The sequence below is a fragment of the Orycteropus afer genome, unplaced genomic scaffold (assembly GCF_000298275.1).
Source record: "Orycteropus afer afer isolate SDZICR_OR568_19922 unplaced genomic scaffold, OryAfe1.0 scaffold00079, whole genome shotgun sequence".
In the NCBI taxonomy this organism is placed as follows: domain Eukaryota; kingdom Metazoa; phylum Chordata; class Mammalia; order Tubulidentata; family Orycteropodidae; genus Orycteropus; species Orycteropus afer.
This window is the reverse complement of record NW_006921666.1, coordinates 3,350,493-3,369,920: the sequence shown is the minus strand read 5'-3', so window position 1 is coordinate 3,369,920 and position 19,428 is coordinate 3,350,493. Positions and strand designations below refer to the sequence as shown.

General features: G+C 45.7%; 1 protein-coding gene across 1 annotated transcript in view; it reads left to right on the top strand.

Moving 5' to 3' along the window:
- ADCK1 (aarF domain containing kinase 1) overlaps positions 1–19,428 on the top strand; it is a 200,739-nt gene that overhangs the window by 135,197 nt on the left and 46,114 nt on the right. The window contains exon 5 of the mRNA XM_007941406.2: positions 7,643–7,759. Coding sequence (XP_007939597.1) covers positions 7,643–7,759 — 117 coding nt within the window. The remainder of the gene's footprint in view (positions 1–7,642; positions 7,760–19,428) is intronic.

Genomic DNA, 19,428 nt, shown 5'->3' with positions numbered 1-19,428 from the left:
AGATTGCCCAACCTTCCTTCCAAGGAGTGGCTGGTGGGTTTGAACCGCCAGCCTTCTGGTTAGCAGTCAAATGCCTTAGGCACTACACCACCAGAGGTCCCATATATATATTATACCAGCTTATTTAATATATACTAAGTTCTGCTATAATGTGACAAATATGTTCCTAAAAATCACCACACTATAAATAAAGTCACACAACAGAAATCATAAGGCTTACGGGAAAAAAGTGAGTTGCAGGCACAACACTCAAAAATGTCATCAGTGATACATAATTGACCAGTTGCTGTGGAGTCCGCTCTGACCGTGGCGACCCCGTGGGTGTCAGAGTAGAAGTGTGCTCTGTAGGATTTTCAAGGGATGATTTTTTGGAAGCAGATCACCCAGCCTTTCTTCTGAGGTGGACTTGAACTTGCAGCCTTTTTAACAGCTGAGAGTGTTAACCATTTGTACCACCCAGGAACTCAAGATTACCGAAAACCAAACCTACTGCCGTCGAATCGACTCTGACTCATAGCAACCCTCACTGGGTTTCCAAGGATGTAAATCTTTATGGAAATAGATTGCCTCATCTTCCTCCCTCAGAGCAGCTGGTGGGTTTGAAGTGCTTAGGAACCTAATAAACATGCTAGCATCATTTCATACATGTTAGATAGTTAAATACATAATACTATAATACATGTGACACTTTACCTTGAAGTGTGGGTGGAAGTAGGCTTTGGAAAACTTGTAGCTTTTGAGTTATTGTGAAGTGGTGGGATAGAAGATTGTAACAACAGATATGGACAGTGACAGCTTGTAACACATGCAGTGATGATTGAAGTGTGTGTAGTCTGTGTGTTCTTACAGCTTTCTGTGTTCACCTAGTATTTCTTGCAGATGACATTGTCCATAAACTAATGCTAAGTTTGTGTTACGATCAGACTATTTCCTAATATATCAGTCAGACTGTAACACATTTGTGTTTTCAAACCAAGTGTTGTGGCAGAACTGACTGTGTATTGTAAGACATTTAGGTGGCAAACAGTATCAAACCATATAAGCTCTAAGTGCCTGCAGTGGTGTTGCATATAAGTGCTCCCAGAATTCAGAAGAAGGGCCTCCTGTGGCCCTGCAGATCAGGGACAACCAGGAACTCCTTCCCATCTCGTGGGGTAAAAATGCATAAACGTGATATATTGAATCCTTGCAGTCATGGACCCATTTTACAGATGACCATCACAGGCATAGAGCGGAGGAGCCAGGGCTAGAAGCTTGATTGTCTTACTCTAGGTCTGGTGCTCTGCTCACCACATTCTGCTGCCTCTTACCCAGCAGGGGTGCACCTCAGAGCCAGACAAACAGAACCATCTCTTCCACCGTTCCCATGGAAACAGCAAAATCATCCCCTGGCTGGGGCCAGCTAGCAACTGCCAGACCAAGACATGTAATAATAATAATAACACACATTTTTGGAAAGAGGATGCCAAATGGGTAAATAATTAATGCAACGATTCGACCTGCTGCTTCCCGAACCCATGCACCATTCTTACGACAATGGAGGAATTAGGCTCTGAGTAATTAATTTTGCCTAAACACATAACAAGTGGGAAGTGAATTTTGTGCTATGAACCCCGTTCAGCTCTTAAGACTGGAGATAAATTGTTTTTGCACCCTGGCACCCCATCGCAACATCTGTGCGTAATTAAGCCTCAGCAATGAGTTTACCTCTCAGTGTGTGAGGCATCGTCCACTGTGTATGTGGGGTTTAATAACCTCAGCCCTGTGCTATAAATCTCCAGGCCTCAGACAAGCCTGGAATGCAGAGAAGCTGTCAGGGAGACTGGGAGTGAGCAAAGGGCAGCCAGGCTGAATAGTCAAGACTAGAGTGTAGATTTGGCATCTGTGTGTGTGTGTGTGGCGGGGGGGGGGTGGGGATGGGGGTGGGAAGGACAAGCAGTGAGGTTAGTGACAAACCTGGGGAACAGCTGGGGACAAGGTAGGAGGAGAGAAGCCGTATGACGAGTGTTTGCGGAGAGGACGAGATGAGAGTGTGTGTGTCTGGAATTGGGGACAGGTGGTGGGTTGTCTGATGAGCAGGATCATTTCAAGTTTTCTTAATCTTAAGTAAGGAGCCTGGGACCCTACAGAACTTTTGTACAAACTGAGAGGATGTGCATGCTGCTGGAGAAGCCCCACAGCTTCCTAAGAATCTCAAAGATGATGAACCACCGGTTTATAATAATGATACCATTTATCACCACCTGCCTGTCAGTGTGTGAGACTGTGGCAGCTTACATGTTGTTAGGATACTGGAAGCTATAGCACTGGTATTTCAACTACTAGTATGGTTACCCATAGTGGACGGGTTTCAGCAGAGCTTCCAGACTTAAGACAGACTCGGAAGAAAGGCTTGGTGATCTTCTCCCCCAAATTAGCTGATCCTTATGGATCACAACAAAATATTGTCACATGTAGTGCTGGAAGATGAGCCCCTAGGTTGGAGGGCACTCCAAATACACAGGAGTGACAACAGTGGACTCAGACATACCAAGGATCATGGAGATGGCACTGGACAGGGTAACCTTTCGTTCTATTACACAGTCACCCAGAGTTGAACTTGTCTCAACAGCAAAAACAGCCGCAGCTGTGTTAGACAGCTTTAAGCACTTTACACATATTTACCCTTTGACCTTATACAGCCCCCATGAGGGAGGTGCCACTATTAACCTGAGGGGTCCAGTGGGGAAACTGAGGCCCAGAGAGACCAAACTGTTTGCAAAGTTGCACAGAGGGTAAGTGGCAGAGGCAGGCTTTGAGTGGGGCACCTAGCCCCAGAATGCACGTTAAACCACTGTGCTTCTCTGCCTTTGTAACATGGCTGCAAACTGGTTCATTCCTATGGTTGCATAAGAATCACCTGGGATCTTGTTAAAATGCAGATTCTGAATTAGTCTCTCTGGGGTAGAGATGCAAATTCTCAGGGTTCAAACCAGAATGAACTGTTTCAAAACCTGGCTTTGTAATAACTTGGGGGAAAATCTAAATGGTGGTGTGTTCTCATCCTGTGAACCACCCATGAACCTATGTGTTCTGGCTGCTGTTGGTCAGCAGTCTGTCCATTACCCTACACATGCTAGTATGAAGTCAGAGCTGCTATTTTCTTTGTAAACATCATCATTTTACAGATGAGGTTACAGAACTCACAGTCGCACAGAGTCTGGGAGGCAGGGCTGGGGCTGCAGCACAGTGGTCTGACCCAGGGTCTGTGCTCTCTCCCCTGCTGGGCTCAGTTTGAGGGGAGGCGTGCAGCCTGGGTGGTGGGTGCTGGCCCAGACCAGCCAGGACCTGCTTCATGCTGCCTGGAGCACAGGGATGAAACAGAAGCGCAGGGTCAGGAGCAGGCCCGCACACGGTGGGCTGATTCTGAGGCCCAGAACCTTGGTCTAGAACGCTGCTCTCCTTTGGAGGTCTGGATTGGGATCAGTGTGGGGTCAGATGGAGACCCAAGGAGGGGACTTCTCTGTGGTAAGGAGGTTGAATCTGGACTCGGGGGCCTGCACTGCTGTGTTTTAGTCTCCTCGGGCTTCCGTGACAAATTACCACAAACTGATTGGCTTAAAATAACAGAAATTTATTCTCTCACAATTCTGGAGGCCAGAAGCCCAAAATCAAAGTGTTATCTGGGCTGTGCTCCCTCTGAAGCCTGTAGGGAAGGGTCCTTCCTTGCCTCATCCAGTCTGGGAGGCCCAGGCTTTCCTTGGCTTGGGTCTGCATCACTCCAGCCTCTGCCTCTGCCTTCATACACTGTCTTCTCTCTGTTTCTCTTCTTTTTTATGAGGACACCAATCAGATTAGATTAGGGCCCATCTTACTTCAGTGTCATCTCATGTTAATGTAACTAACAAATCTTCAGTGACCACTGTTTCCAAATAAGGTCACATTCACAGGCATCAGGGGCTAGGACTTGAACTTGTTTGTTTTGGGAACACAAATCAATCCATATTTGCCAGGGTGTGACAAGTCATAGTTTCGTTTTGTTCTATAGGATGGTGGTGGACTTACCTCTTTAAAAATTTTCTCTTTTCCTTTCCCTTTCTTGATGGAAAGGAGCTCTGGTGGTGCAGTGCCTAAGGCATTTGACTGCTAACCAGAAGGTTGATGGTTCAAACCCACCAGCTGCTCTGCAGAGAGAAGACTGGACAATCTACTTCCATAAAGGTTTACTGCCTTGGAAACCCAGTGGGGGTCACTATGAGTCAGAATCGACTCGATGGCAGTGAGTTTGCTTCTTTGGTTTTCCTTGATGGAAGAAGCAGAATAGGAACAAGGGTGTTGGGGTGAGTAAGTTTCACCTTACACACCCCAAGCCTTGCTGTCCACATGACGGCTTAGGAGCAAGTCCCACGATCCTCTGTCCTCCTGTCAAGCCAAGTTTCTCCTAACGAGCAGTTTGGCATTTTGCAGTCATTGCAGCTTCATACCCACCAAGGACCATTGAAGGGTCCCCCTGCCCCTCTGAGCCCCCCTGACAAATGCCTTTTGTCCCCCAGGTTTGGTACTCCTGTCATCAGATCTCAGCAGCTGAAGCCTGTTTGTCAGGCTGGAAGTGGATACATTTGGGGGAAGGGAAGGGGGAAACCCAAGTCCACCCACATCCACAGTTCACAAGCCCAGAGAATCTCCAGCCTTGGAGCTTCGTTTTCTACCCACAGCTCTTCTGAGGCTGTTTTCCAAATCACCTCAGGAAGGCCCCTCTGGGGGGGTCTGACCTCAAGTCTCCAGTGCCCCAGGCACCCACAACCAAGCTTAGTTTTTCCAAGGAACACAGGGGAGGGACTTAACCCCCAGACATGTCCCTTTCATTTGGAAGCCATGGACAACAGTAATAGAAACACGCACTCATGTTTTTAAAGACATTTTTTGAAAAATACTAAGCAAGTCTGAATTTTAAGTTCAAAGTGACAGAGTCACAGAATCACAGATTTCTCTATTGGCCTAGATTTTTAAATGGCACAAACCACAGGCAAGTAGCAAACCAAAATAACACCTCGATTTCAGTTGGAACCTTTGTTCCAGGGAACCCAAAGTGCTTCACTTGCCTGAATGGCCCCGTTTGTCCTCAGGGCTCCTTACTGAGAAAGGGGCAGGAACAATTTTCCTTTCTAATGGGAAAAACTAAGGCACCGAGGAAGCAAGTGGCTAGTCCAAGACTCAGCAATTATCAGCAAAACTTGGAACAGGAAGCAGTCTCTTGACTTGAAGGCCACTATCTCACTCCTAGATGAGCTTTGGGTGTTTGGGGAGAAGAACACCTTATACCCCCAAATACGTGAATTATCTGCCCTGGTTTCTTTCTTTGTAAGAAGTGACTCCATCCAGTTGTGGGGGACAGAGCATGCTGAAAAGCAGGTGATTGCGTCTTCCTGGCCCTGGTGGTTCTGATGGGTGCTGCTCACTCATGTGCAGCCAGCAGTCCTTGGTACAGTCCAGTCTCTTGCCTAGTTCTGGGGGAATCTGTTCTTTTCTTTGCTGTTGGGTGTTCACAGAGTTGACGGGGTTGGAGGGCATATCAGTTAGGAATGCACTTGTCTGCAGGTAATAGAATACCCAATATAGAGTGTCCTAAATAAAAAGGATTTATTTCCCTCACAAAACAAGAAGGCTTGTAGGTGCTGCCTGCTGACATTGTTTCGTGACTTGACAATATCAGGGCTGGCATCTCTGTGACGCTCTTTTCTTTGTGGTTGCAAGATGGCTACAGCAGCTCCAGGTACTGCGTTCACTTTCAAGGCAGGAGGAGAACAAGGGCAGGGAAGTAGTACCATCTACAAGCACCCCTTTTTATCAAGAAAATATAAACTGTCCCAAAATCCCTTAGCAGACATCCACCTGTGTCTCATAAGCCATTCTCTCGTTGCAAGGCGGGCAGGGAAAGTAGTTTTTCCTGTCTTTGCATTGGAAGCAGGCAAGGGGCAGGGGAGCATTGCGAATAGGCATTGAGTTAGAATCCAGCATTTGGTCTGCTGCAGAGGGCTTGAAGGAAGTGGGCATGAGAAAAGTCATAATTCCCTGACCAAAAAATTCATCATCTGGTAAAGTCTCATATAGTACACCCATTGCACAGGTATAAAAACGGAGGTCGAGAATTAAGATTCAGGCAAGGAGCTTGAAATGGATCTGATAGTAGGAAAGGAAGAATAAACCAGCTTTTTTTTTTTTTTTAACACTAACTCTGGCCCAGGTATGTCCCAATTTGAGTTTGGGGTTTTAATTGGAAGGCACTGAGGAAGGTGGAGAAACCATTCTGTGGTCCCTAAACAAGAAGAAACCTGGTTGCCATCCAGTTGATTCTGACTCCTGGTGGTCCCACGTGTGTCAGACTAGAACTGCGTCTACAGGGCTGTCAGTGGCTGAGTTTTTGGATGAGATTGCCAGGCCTTTTTTTCTGTGGTACCTCTGGCTGGATTTGAACTACCAACCTTTCAGTTAGTAATTCAGCACAAACCATTTTTGCCACCCAGAGATCTAAACCCATTGCCATCAAGCTGATTCAAACTCATGGCAACCCTGCATATTTCAGCATGTAACTGTGCTCCATAGTGTTAGGAAACTAAACTTCCTGGCCTTCCTTCTTCAGTGCTTCTGGGTAGATTTGAACAGCCAACCTTTTGGTTAGTAACTGAATGTAAACTGTCTGTGCCACCCAGGAGCAGGGTGGGGGTGGGAGTCTCTAGAGGAGTAGGCCAAGGCCTCGTTGGTGGATGTGGAGGAGTCTCCCCTTCTCTCTTGGCCTGGCTGCTCCTTTCCCCACCCCAGTCACTGCTGAGATCCCTCTCAGGCCTCCTCTGTTGAGAAGGAGCGTCTCTGCTGCCTGGCTCCCTGTGCCTCACTGTGTGGTCCTCACCCCTGGCTCCCAGCCTTCCTGGACTGGCTGACCCACTACAAAAACGGCAGGGAGGCCACATGTTCTGACCTCCTCTAATCCCACAAGAGGAAGGTAGAATCACCATCAATAGCGCAAGACCTATTACTGCAAGGCCAGACATGCTGCCTCCCTCCAGCCCTTTCACCAACTGTTCCTCCCAAAGCACCACTACCTCTCTCCTGGGTTCGGTAATTCGCTGCAGTGGCCACACAGAGCTCACAGATTATGGGGTTTATTAGGGAAACACCACAGGCTACAATTCAAGTTCAGGAAAAATGCTCAGTCTCTCTCCCATCCCACCGTCCCTCAGCCAACAGCTCTCACAGTCTCTTTCCCAGCAGTGCTGGTCCCTCGGTGTCTCACTCAGCAATGCGTGTCTCTTGTGTCTCTTTCCCAGCAGCACGTGCGTGTCTCAGGAGCCCTTGTCTTTTTCAGCAGCACGTCTTCCTCAACCAGCAGTCAGAGAGCATTCTAACTCTAGGAGGCCTCCTTTTGAGCCTGGCAGAGTGGTCAAACTAGCCAATCACAGCACCAGAACTCTAAGCACCTGAGAGAGAGTGGGAACCTCCCAGAACATTGTGTTGTGCCACGCCCAATAGAAATACTCCACGTGGATAACATTTACAATCAGGAGCTCCTCAGTTATTCATTCCACCACTGGGTTTACAATGACTTATGGGTAGAAAAACCATGCTAAGTAATTTACTACACTGCACCCACCCTTTCCTATTCTAGGTCCCACGAATCTATTGGGAGCTCTCCACCAAGCGGGTCCTTCTGATGGAGTTTGTGGATGGCGGACAGGTCAATGACAGGAGCTACATGGAGAGGAACAAGATCGACGTCAATGAGGTGAGGCCCAGAGCTCTGGCTGCTGTGACCGAGGACAGGGGTCTAGTCCAGGAGCCCAGTCCAGGAGCCCGGCTTGGGCAGATGTGGCCAGGATGAGGCCTCAAGTCTGGCCCCACTGCCTTGAAATGTGGATGGGGTGTGAAAATCTTAGGGTGAGAAAGAGCCTCTGAGCTCATCTAATCCAACCCTATGCCCATCTCCTAAAACTGGTAGTTGCAGTGCATCATGGGGGCAGGGACATGCTAAGCCTCAGAATGAACTTTGGGATATTCCCAGTGCCTTGTTTCCACTTGAAGATGTGAAGGAGCTTGACAGTATTTATTTAAAACAAACATGGCCATATTTTGGAGCAGAAGGAAAACTTGGTCTGAAGTTTAAAATAAAGATAAACTCCTACCCATTTGGGGTCCTATTTCATCTCCCTGTGTTAGGAAAACAAGCAGACAAAGTTAAGGAGCCTTTCTCCCTGCATCTGTTTGGTTGAGTCCATTGAGCTCAGCCAGTGTTTCTTGGGCGTCTACTGGGCATGTAGCCTGCTTTAGATGCTAGAAATAGAGACAAGGCCCTGTCCCTAAGGAGTACATGATCTAGAGAGTGACGGTGCACAGGTATAAACAAACAACAAAATTAATAAACTTTGATAAATACAGCAATAGAGCTGTGCACAAAGTATCCTGGTAACTCAGGAGGGAGCTTGTAATTTGGCCATGAAGGCATGAGTAGTAAGAGGGAACAAGCTTTAGGGGAGGAGGTGGACTGTGAGTTGGGCCACGATGGCCATGGAGCTCTCCAGTGGACTCAGGAGCAGAAGGCATGTCAGCCTGTGCAGTAGACAGAGGCAGGGATGCATAACCCCATCTACATCACTGCTAGTGCAGAATCACCCAGCCTCCTCTGGAATGCTTCTGTTGTTATGTGCTGTTGAGTTGGACCCAACTCATAGCAACCCCTCCTTGGGTTTTCGAGGCAGTATGCCTATGGACGTAGATTGCCCCATCTTCCTTCAGAGGAGTGGCTAGTAGGTTTGAACCGCCAGCCTTCTGGTTAGCAGTCAAGTGCCTTAGACACTATGCTACCAGAATGCCTCTAGTGATGGGGAACTCATTAGCTCTTCAAATAGTTTTCTCGGGGTCTAGCACAGTGCGGACCACTAGTATTTAATGAATACTTACTGAGCAAATGAATGAACCGACTAGCTAGTCAAACAGGTTGCTCTTTCTGTTGCTGAACATCCCTACCTGGTGGCCCAAACGCTGTGCAGGTGCTAGGGGAATCTTTCCCCTTCTTGGTTCACATTGCAGGGCAGAGTGCTGCCACCCTGTGTGCTGGGCACTGCTGTTCTTGGGGCCGCTCAGCCCTGGGTGGGAGATACGGCCTGGAAGCCCAGCATGCCACCCTGCCCTCAGGGGTCTGCCACACAGCACCTCCATTCCCTGCAGCGTCCACTTGGACAAGCAGCTTCCCATGTTTCTTGTACCATTTGAGCCCTTCAGAGCCAAGGGGCCACAGAGTGCAGTGGTGCGAAATCAGGGACTTGATCCTTCCGCCCCTGTGGAGAGAGGACACGATCCTCTCTCTTGCCTTGCGCTCTCTGCTCTCTGTCACTACTCAGAACATAGGGCATCAGGCAAAGAAGAGCCAGGGCTTCTGTGAGGACCACAGTAGCCAACTGTATCAGCTTCCCAGAGCTAGGGGAAAAGGAGCGACCCCTCCTGGGGTTTCTGAGGTGGTATCACTATGGAAGTAGATTACCCAACCTTCCTTCTGAGGAGTGGCTGGTTGGTTTGAGCTTCCAGCCTTCTGGTTAGCAGTCAAGTGCCTTAGGTACTACACTACCAGAGCTCCTTATTTCTCCCTAGGTGATGTAAATGATTTATGTTCTCAGCTTCTAACAGAAAGATTGGAGGTTCAAGTCCCCTCAAAGACACTATTCTGGTTACCTAGTGCCACTCTGACAAGAATATACCACAAATGAGGTGTTTTAACAAACAGGAGTTTATTCTCTTACAGTTTGGAGGCTTTAAGTCCAAGTTCAAAGTGCCAGGCCCTAGGGGCTGTGTAAAAGCTCCTCGACCTTGGGTTTCAGCTCTGCCTCTTGCACCTGGCCCACTGAAGCTAGAGGTGTCTCTTCACTCAGGCAGCCACTGGCTGCTGAGGCTGACAAGCCCAAGGTTGACAAATAATATGGACACAGTCCCGATATTACCAACCCACATGACAGGCCATTGATTCAAGTCCATTGAAAGTCCCAAGGTCAGCAGAGCATGGCAGTCTGCTGAACAACAACACGGCTACATGCAGGGTCCATGTGTGCCATAAACTAGAGACCATTCCCCAAGGCTTCTGCTTGTATACAGAAAGCAGATCACATTCCCTAAGGCAGCTACTCAGCTGCTCACAGTAGATTCCACCATGGAGTTGATTGCCGGTCTCATCATGGGGAATACTACATCCAGCTGCCCAACTACTCATCCAGGTCTAACCAAGTAGCCACACAAACTGAACTACCACAGGCACCTTAGAGGAAAATCCTGGAGATCTACTTCCGAAAAACCAGCCACTAAAAACTCTATGGAGCACAAAACCTGTGTGTTGGGGTCACACACATGGGGTCACCATGTGTTAAAATCAACTTGAAGGCCACCTCCCACTCCCTTGGTCTCAGGGAAACTGGCCTGAAGGGGCTATAACCTGTACCCCACTTTCTTCTTTTTGGTCCCCACAGGGTCCCTGGGATAGGGGCTGTAACTTTTCAAGAAAATTCATCATTTTTAAAGTACCTGCTATGTGCGAATTATGGGTGTTCAGAGGAATTGAACACAATCCCCTTGTTCTTTTTTTTTTTTTAATGCATTTTATTGAAATATAATTTATATACAGTGAAATACAGAAAACTAAAGTGATGTGGGTCAATGAATTTTTTTTGTTGCTTCTGCAGTGTTCCTTCCCCTCCCTTCCCACCCCTGGTAACCAACAAAGAAGGTTTCCTTCCATATATTAATCTTTTCTTGACTTTTTACAATAATGAACTAATATAATATTTATCCTTCTGTGATTGACTTATTTCACTCAGCATAATGTCCTCCAAGTGCATCCATGTTATGTGGTGTTTTGCAGATTCTATATTATTCTTTAGTGTGGCATAGTATTCTGTTGTGTGTGTATGTATCATAGTTTGGTTATCCATTCTTCTGTTGATGGGCATCTAGGTTGTTTCTATCTTTTGGCTATTGTAAATAGTGCTGCGATGAACATGGGTGGGCATATGGGCATATGGGTCTGTTCTTCTCCTGGTTCTCACTTCTTTAGAATATATACCTAGTAATGCAATTGCTGAGTGAAATGGTATTTCTAATTCTAGCTTTTTAAGGAATTGCCATACTGCTTTCCACAGTGGTTGTATCATTTTACAGTCCCACCAGCAGTGTATGAGAGTCCTAATCTCTCCACATCCTCACCAGCATTTGTTATTTTCTGTCTTGTTGAACTTTGCCACTAGTGCTGGGGCAAGATGGTATCTCATTGTTGTTTTGATTTGCATCTCTCTAATGGCTAATAGGGAGCTCTGGTAGCATAGTGCCTAAGGCACTTGACTGCTAACCAGAAGGCTGGTGGTTCAAACCCACCAGCCACTCCTTGGAAGGAAGATGGGGCGATCTACTTCCATAGTGATACTGCCTCGGAAACTCGAGGAGGGGTTGCTATGAGTCGGGTCCAACTTGACGGCACATAACAACAACAACAATGGCTAATGATCATGGACATTTCTTCCTGTGTCTGTTGGCTGCCTGAGTATTCTTTTTGCTGAAGTGTCTAGTCATATCTTCTGCCTGTTTTTTAATTGGACTGTTTGTCTTTTTGTGGAGGTGTTGGAGTTGTCAGTTACATCTATCCCTTGTCAGACATGTTGTTGCTGAATATTTTTCCCCAATCTGTAGGTTCTTTGTTTATTCTTTTGGAAAAGTCTTTTGAAGCACATAAAAATTTAATTTTTAGAAGGTCCCATTCATCTAGTTTATCTTCAACTGTTTGTACATTTTGGGTTATGCTTGATAGTCTATTTATGCCATAAATTGGGGCCCTAAATTTGCCCCTATTTTTCCTTGAGGAACTTTGTACTTTTAGATTTCACATTTAAAGTCTTTGATCCATCTGGAATTAGTTTTTGTGTATGGTGTGAAGTACAGATCTTGTTTCATTTTTCTGCAATGGATATCCAGTTTTGCCTGTTAAAGAGACCATCTCTTCCCCATTTAATGGATTTCAGCCCTTTGTCAAAAATCAGCTGACCATAGGTCGATGGATCTATTTTTGGGTTCTTAATCTGTTCCAATGGTCTATGTGCCTTTCGTTGTACCAGTACCAGGCTGTTTTGACTACTGTGGCTGTATAGTAGGTTTTGAGATCCAGGAGTGTGAGACCTCCTACTTTGTTCTTCTTCTTCTTTAGTGCTTTGCTTATTCAAGGTCTCTTTGCTTTCCTTATAAAATTAGTGATCGGTTTTTCCATATCTTTAAAGACTACTAATGGGATCTGGATTAAGATTGCATTGAATGTATAGATAGCTTTGGGTAGAATTGATATTTTCACAGTGCTCAATCTTTCTATCCATGAGTATAGTATGTTCTTCCATTTATGTAGATCTCTTATGGTTTCTGGAGCAATGATTTGTAGTTTTCTTTGTACAGGTCTTTTGTGTTCCTAATGATATTTATTTTCAAGTATTTTATTTTTTTGGTAGCTATTGTAAATGATATTGATTTCCTTTTCAGCAATCTCTTTGCTGGTGTAGAGGAATCTTAACTGATTTTTTGTGTTGATCTTATATCCCACCACTATGCTAAATCTCTCAATTAGTTCCAGTAGTTTTTTTGCTGAGTCTCTTGGGTTTTCTATGTATAGAATCATATCATCAGCAAATAAGGATAGTTTGACTTCTTCTGTACAACTTGGATGCTTTTGATTTCCCTTTTTTGCCTTATTGCCCTGGCTAGGACTTCCAATACATTGTTAAATACAAGTTGTGATAGAGGACATCCTTTTCTGGTTCCAGTTCTCAAGGAACATAGAGAATAATGTAGGCTGTTGGTTTTGCATATGTGCCCTTTATTACATTAAGGAATGTCTCTTCTATTCCTATTTTGCTGAGAGTTTTTGTCAGGAATGGGTGTTGGATTTTATCAAACGTTTTTTCTGCATTGATTGGTATGATCATGTGGTTGTTTTTCTTTGTTGTATTTATGTGATGGATGACATTGATTGTTTTTCTAACGTTGAACCATCTTTGCATACCTGGTATGAACCCCACTTGGGTAATAATAGTATTATTATTATTACTATTTTTTTATATGTTGTTGTAGTCTATTGGCTAGGATTTTGTTGAAGATTTTTGCATCTGTATTCATGAGGATATTTATTGGTCTGTAGTTTTCCTTTTGAGTGATGTCTTTGCCTGGTTTTGGTATCAAGGTTATGCTTGCTTCATAAAATGAATTTGGGAGGATTCCATCCTTTTCTGTGTTCTGGAATAGTTTCAGTAGGATTGGTGTCAGTTCTCTGAATATTTGGTAGAGTTCTCAAGTGAAACTGTCTGGGCCAGGGTTTTTTTTTTTGTTAGTAATTTTTTTATGACCTGTTCAATTTCTTCTTTTGCTATGGGTCTGTTCAAATTTTCCACCTCAGTCTCTGTTAGCTTAACTAAGTAGTATGTTGCTAGAAATCTATCCATTTCTTCTAGATTTTTTAATTTGTTGGCATATAGTTCTTTGTGGTATCCTTTTAATTTCTGTTGGTTCTGTTGTGGTGTTGCCCAATGATCCCTTTCTTCAGGGAGCTCATAGCTTAGAGTTGGAATCAGACACACAACTAAATCTAGATACGGTTCTAGCCATACTTAGGGCAGCCAGAGGGGTATGAGTGAGGCTGCAGGGGGCTGTGAGAAGAAGCACTGAGCTCTGGCCATATGTCTTGCCTGAAAGGATACATAGGAATTGGCCAGGTGAGGGAAAGGAGAAGGTATGGGTATGGTGTGACAGGATAGAGGGCAGGGTTCTGGGGTAATGTTGAGAAATGAATGGGGGTAGGAGAGGAGGAGTAGATGGTGAAGGCATTGGGTGTAATCTTGCAGGTACTGGGGAGTCAGTGAAGGGCTCTGAGGAGTGTGGTGATGTGATCTGCCACTGTGGCTGGCTGGGAAGGAAAGAATGGAAGGGACCAGTAAATAGAACAGTCACTGCCTACAAGGAAGGAGAAAGGAGAAATAGGAATGTTCTTTCCGTTACTCCCAAGGCAACACACAGTGACCATGTAGTCCCAGCATTGCGATGGGCCAGAGGAGAAAGCCAGACCTTGGCTCAGCAGATGAGCCAGGTAGAATTGATGGACAGTGTGAGCACAGCCTTCTGGTGGCTGTGTGGCCTCTGTAAGTAGGAATGATCATAGTACCTCCTAGGATCATAGTTCTTGGGTGGTGCAAATTGTTACGTGCTTGACTACCAGCCTGAAGGTTGGTGGTTCCAACCCACCTGGAGGTTCTTGGTGGATAGGCCTGATGACCTGCTTCAAAAAGGTCACAGCATTGAAAACCTATGGGGCAGTTCTTCTGTGTACATGTTGGGTTTCCATGAGTCAGAATTGACTTTCCTGCAACTAAGAGCAGCGTAATAACTGCCTTTGAGAGGAGTTGTGAGGACAACATGAGTTAATGGACAAACAGTGCTTAGCACAGTGCTTGGCATGGTAGCTACATTGTTGTTTTCATTTTTATTGTTGTTGGGCCATGTCTTTTCCTTCTTTGCCAGCAGGTGGGCACTAACATTGAATACCTACCTCCCTATGCCCACTTGCCTTTCATTGGAGGCTTGCATGTTGCTACGATGCAGAACAGGTTTCAGGTGAGCTTCCAGACCAAGATGGACTAGTAAGGAATGGGGGGTGGGGGCGCTTGGGGGGCTCTACTTCTGAAAATGAGCCAGTGAAAATCCTGTGGATCATAATGGTCCAGTCCCCTTGTGCATGGTATTACCATAAGTTGGGGGCAGTCTTTTGGCTGGTGGGTTTGAACTGCCAGCCTTCTGGTTAGCAGTCATTGAACAGTTCATGCACATCTGATTTCATGGCCCTGATTACTGTCCCCAACCATAAAAAAAACTCTTTTCCCCTCCTCTCCCTGTGACCACCCCCTCCCTGTGCCCTTCTTATCTATGCATTCCTATCTGTCCAGCTTTCCCTCTTTGTGTGTGCTACCCCTCTGATAACTCAAGGCTGATTGATCTAAGGGGTATATCTCCCTAGAGTAGGTGGGTGCATCAACCTGGGGTAGGTGTTCTGCATGTAGGTGTTTCTTCTGTTGGGCTAAGAGCCAGCCCATGTAAGTGAGTCCATTTCTAGGCTCAAAGGGTAACCTGGAGTCATAGGCTTGGGGGTTCCACCAGTCTTTCTTGTTTTACATTCAGCGGTTCATGTACATTTGGTTTCACTCCCCATTTACCATCTCCAAACCTAACTCACTCTCCTCTTCTCCTTTCCAGTGACCCTCCCCCTTCTCTGTGCCCTTCTTAGTTATGTACTCCTGTCTGTCCAGCTTTTCCTCTGTGTGAATGTTGCCCCTCTTGTTCCCCATGGCCGATTGCTCCAAGGGATGTATCTCCGTAGAGTAGGTGGGTGCGTCACCCTGGGTTGAGTGTTCTGCATGTAAGTCTTATTACAGTTAGGCTGAGAGCCAGCCCTGGGGAGTGAGTTTTATCCCAGGCCTGAAGTGTATCTCAGGGCCATAGTCTTGGCGGTCCCACCAGACTCCATCCAACCAATATTTCTGGTCGTTATTGTGGTTTTGAAATTTGTTCCACGTTTTCCTCCCACTCTATCCAGGATCTCCAGTTTTGATCCCTTCCTGAGTGGTTCGAATTGAGAGAGAGTTCACTGCTTGGAGGAAAGGATACAGAACTACTCTTCCCATTCAAACCCTCCTCCTGCTTTACACATGAGGAGAGAAGGTCAGAGAGGGGAGCAGATGTCTTTCCCGAGGTCACTCTGCCACTAGCACAATTGGGGGCTTCTGCTTTGTCTTCTTTCACTGTTGGCTCCTCGATGGGCACAATGAGGGTGTCCCTGTGGAGCTTCCTGCAGAGGAGGAAGGGAGAAGGCTGCATCTTAACTCGATCCTCTTCCCACCAGGATGCTTGACTACAAAGTCATTGGCTCCAGTGGGGAAGAGGTGGGATGGGAAGTCACCTGTGGCTTTTCCTCAACACCTTATAGGAGAGCAGAGTCTATGCCTCCTAATCAGGAAAGATCCCACAGCCCTCCTCCCAGCCCCAGTTGATTGGCATTTACTTACTGCCAGCTGCAGTGCGATTTTCATTCTAGCAGCAACCCCAAATCAATTAATCTCTTTGTATCCAGGTAAGCCCAGGGTTCTAATGGCATTTAATCTGAGGTGGCTTTGATTTTTTAAAGATAAGCGTAAACACAGAAAAGATGTGCTCTGGTGTAGTTACTTGCTTGTGGCCCACCAAGGTGTCTGGGAGGAGGGGCAAGCTGGCTGGAGATGGGCAGGGGAACTGGAGCTGGGTGGTACCTGCTGAAGCCTGGACTCATCTGTTCCTGCCCTCGTCCCTCTTCATGACGGCCTTGCAGGTCCAGAATCAGAGATGTGGAGAAAGGAGGTGAACTGCCTACGTTCACCCAGCTTAGTTGTGCACTTCAGCCAGTTTTCATATGGACTTAGCATGTAATCACTTACCATCATAGATCATGCTACAAATCATTTTCAGCCCACAGCAGGCTTCCTCATGTGTTCTCCCAGTCAATACTCCTTCCTCAACCAGACTAACCAGTGCTCTGACTCCTGTCACCGTGTTGTTGTTGTTATTACTTTAGCCCACTACTAGACCTCGTATAAATGGAACCCTATAGTCTGTAGCAGGAGCTCTGGTAGCATAGTGGCTACCACTTGCCTGCTAACCAGAAGGCTGGCGGTTCAAACCCACCATCCACTCCTCGGAAGGAAGGTTGGGCAATCCTACTTCCGTAGTGATACTGCCTCGGAAACCCAAGAAGGGGTCGCTATGAGTCGGGGCCGACTCAACGACACATAACAACAACAACAACAACAATAGTCTGTAGCATAGTAAAGATTGCGAGGATGGTGCAGGACGGGGCATTGTTTTGTTCTCTTGTACATAGGGTCACTGTGAGTTGTAGCTGGTTTGATGGCACCTAACAACAACAATGACAGTAGTCTGTAGGCTTTTGGATTTGTTGTCTTTGTGTAAATCAGTTGTGATCTTTTCTTAGGATCTTTATTCTGTTCCATTGGTCTACTGGTCCATCAATGCAATAATACCACATTATCTTAATTCCATTATCACAAGCCCCTGGCCCATGGAGTTTGTATGACCATCTTTGGGAAGCTCTTTGGTATTTTGAGATGATGTAATTAAATGCTTACTTTCACAGAAATCTCATGGCAATTGGCCATGGACTTTACCATGCTGTTGCTGACCACTGGGTGATATTTTGAGTAGATGAGGGACAGACTTTACTTTGCAGAAATTAATCTATTATGTGTCTTACCAACTAAACATAGACAGAGGCCTCATGGAAGACTTGTGTGTGTGTGTGTGTGTGTGTGTGTAGAGTATGAAAGAGTCCACATTCCTGAATGTTCCAGGCAATTCTGAGGTTGTAAATGTCTTTCTAGGTTTTAAGAAAACTTCAGGGAGTATTTTTGGTTTAAGATTTAAAGATTATCTCAGGAAGGTAGTTTCAGGAGTTCACCTACCCTCCGTGGCTCCAGAAAGGCTGGAATCCATGAGAATTTGAAATTCTGTTCTATATTTTTACCTTTTTGATCAGGATTATTCTATAGAATCTTTGATCAAAATGTTCAGCAATGGTATCCAGGCACTCCCTTTCTTTTGGTCTCATGCCAGAGGAAGCATGTTCATGCTTGTTCATGGAGGCAGTTAGCCTCACGGTCCGTATCCTCCTCCTGTCGCTGACTCTCCTTCTTGCTCTGTTGCTGCAGCTGAATAGAGACCAATTGTGCCTTGGATGGCTGCTGAAGGCTTCTTAAAACTGAACAATTGTTCTTAGGTGCTGTCAAGTCATCTCCAACTCATAACAACCCTATGTACAGCAGAACGAAATACTGCGCGGTGTGCTAGCCCCATGATATTTGCTATGCCCAAGCCCATCATTGCAGCCACTGTGTCACTCCATCTCATTGGGGGCCTTCCCCCTTTCCGTTGACCCTCCACTTTACCAAGCATGATATCGTTCTCCAGAGAATGGTCCCTGCTGACAGCATGACCAAAATAGCTGAGACAAAGTCAGTCTTGTTTCCAAGGAGCATTCTAGCTGCACTTCTTCCAGGACAGATTTGTTAGTTCTTTTAGCAGTCCATGGTACTTTCAGCATTCTCCAACACCACAACTCAGAAGTATTGACTCTTCTTCGGTCTTCCTTATTCCTTCTCACATGCATATGAAGCAATTGAAAATACCATGGCTTGGGTCAGGTGCACCTTAGTCTTCAAGGAGGCATCTTTGTTCTTCAGCACTTTAAAGAGGGCCTCTGCAGCAGATTTGCCCAAATACATCATCTGATGTCTCCACTGCTGCTTCCATTGGTGTTGGTTGTAGAACCAAGGAATATGAATCTCTGGCAACTTCCATCTTTTCTCCATTTATCGTGATGGTGCTCATTGGTCCAGTTGTGAGGATTTTTGTTTTCTTTATGTTGAGGTGTAATCCATACTGCAGACTAGTCTTCAGTCTTCATCAATAAGTGCTTCAAGTCATCCTCACTTTCAGCAAGCAAGGTTGTGTTGTCTGCATATCACAGGTTGTTAATGAGTCTTCCTCCAATCCTGATGCCATGTTCTTCTTCATATAGTCCAGCTTCTCGGATCATTTGCTCAGCATACAAATTGAATAAGTATGGTGAAATGATACAACCCTGATGCACTCCCTTCTTGATTTTAAACTATGCAGTGTCCCTTTGTTCTGTTTGAATGACAGCTTCCTGGTCTGTGTACAGGTTCCTCATGAGTATAATTGTTCTGGAATTCCCATTCTTCTGGATGTTATCTGTAATTTGTTATGATCCACACAATCAAATGCTTTTCTTTTCTTTTAATTTTATTGTGACTTGGGTGAAAGTTTACAGAGCAAATTCACTTTCCATACAGCAGCTCACATACACTTTGTCTCATGACATTGACTGCAATTTCCCACAGTGCAACAGCTCTCCTCCCGCTTCCTCCCCATAGTTACCTCTTCCCTGTGTCCTTCCCTCACACGCACTTCTGCCCCCCCCACCTGTCTCCCTGTGCATACACAGCCCTTCTATTCTGTGACAGTCAAATGCTTTTGCATAGTCAATAAAACACAAGTAAATATCTTTCTTGTATTCTTTGCTTACAGCCAAGATCCATCTGACATCAGCAGTGATATCCCTCGTTCCAATTCCTCTTCTGAACTGAACAATAGTTTAGCTTAATTAGTAAAAAAAAAAAAAAAAAGCCTGTCTTGAGCATTATGCTCTTTCAAGAACCAAACCAATCCCAGGGCCATTGAATTGATTCTGACTCATAGTGATCTTTAAGGACAGAGCAGAACTATAGTGTTTCCAAGGCAGTAATCTTTATGGAAGCAGACTGCCTC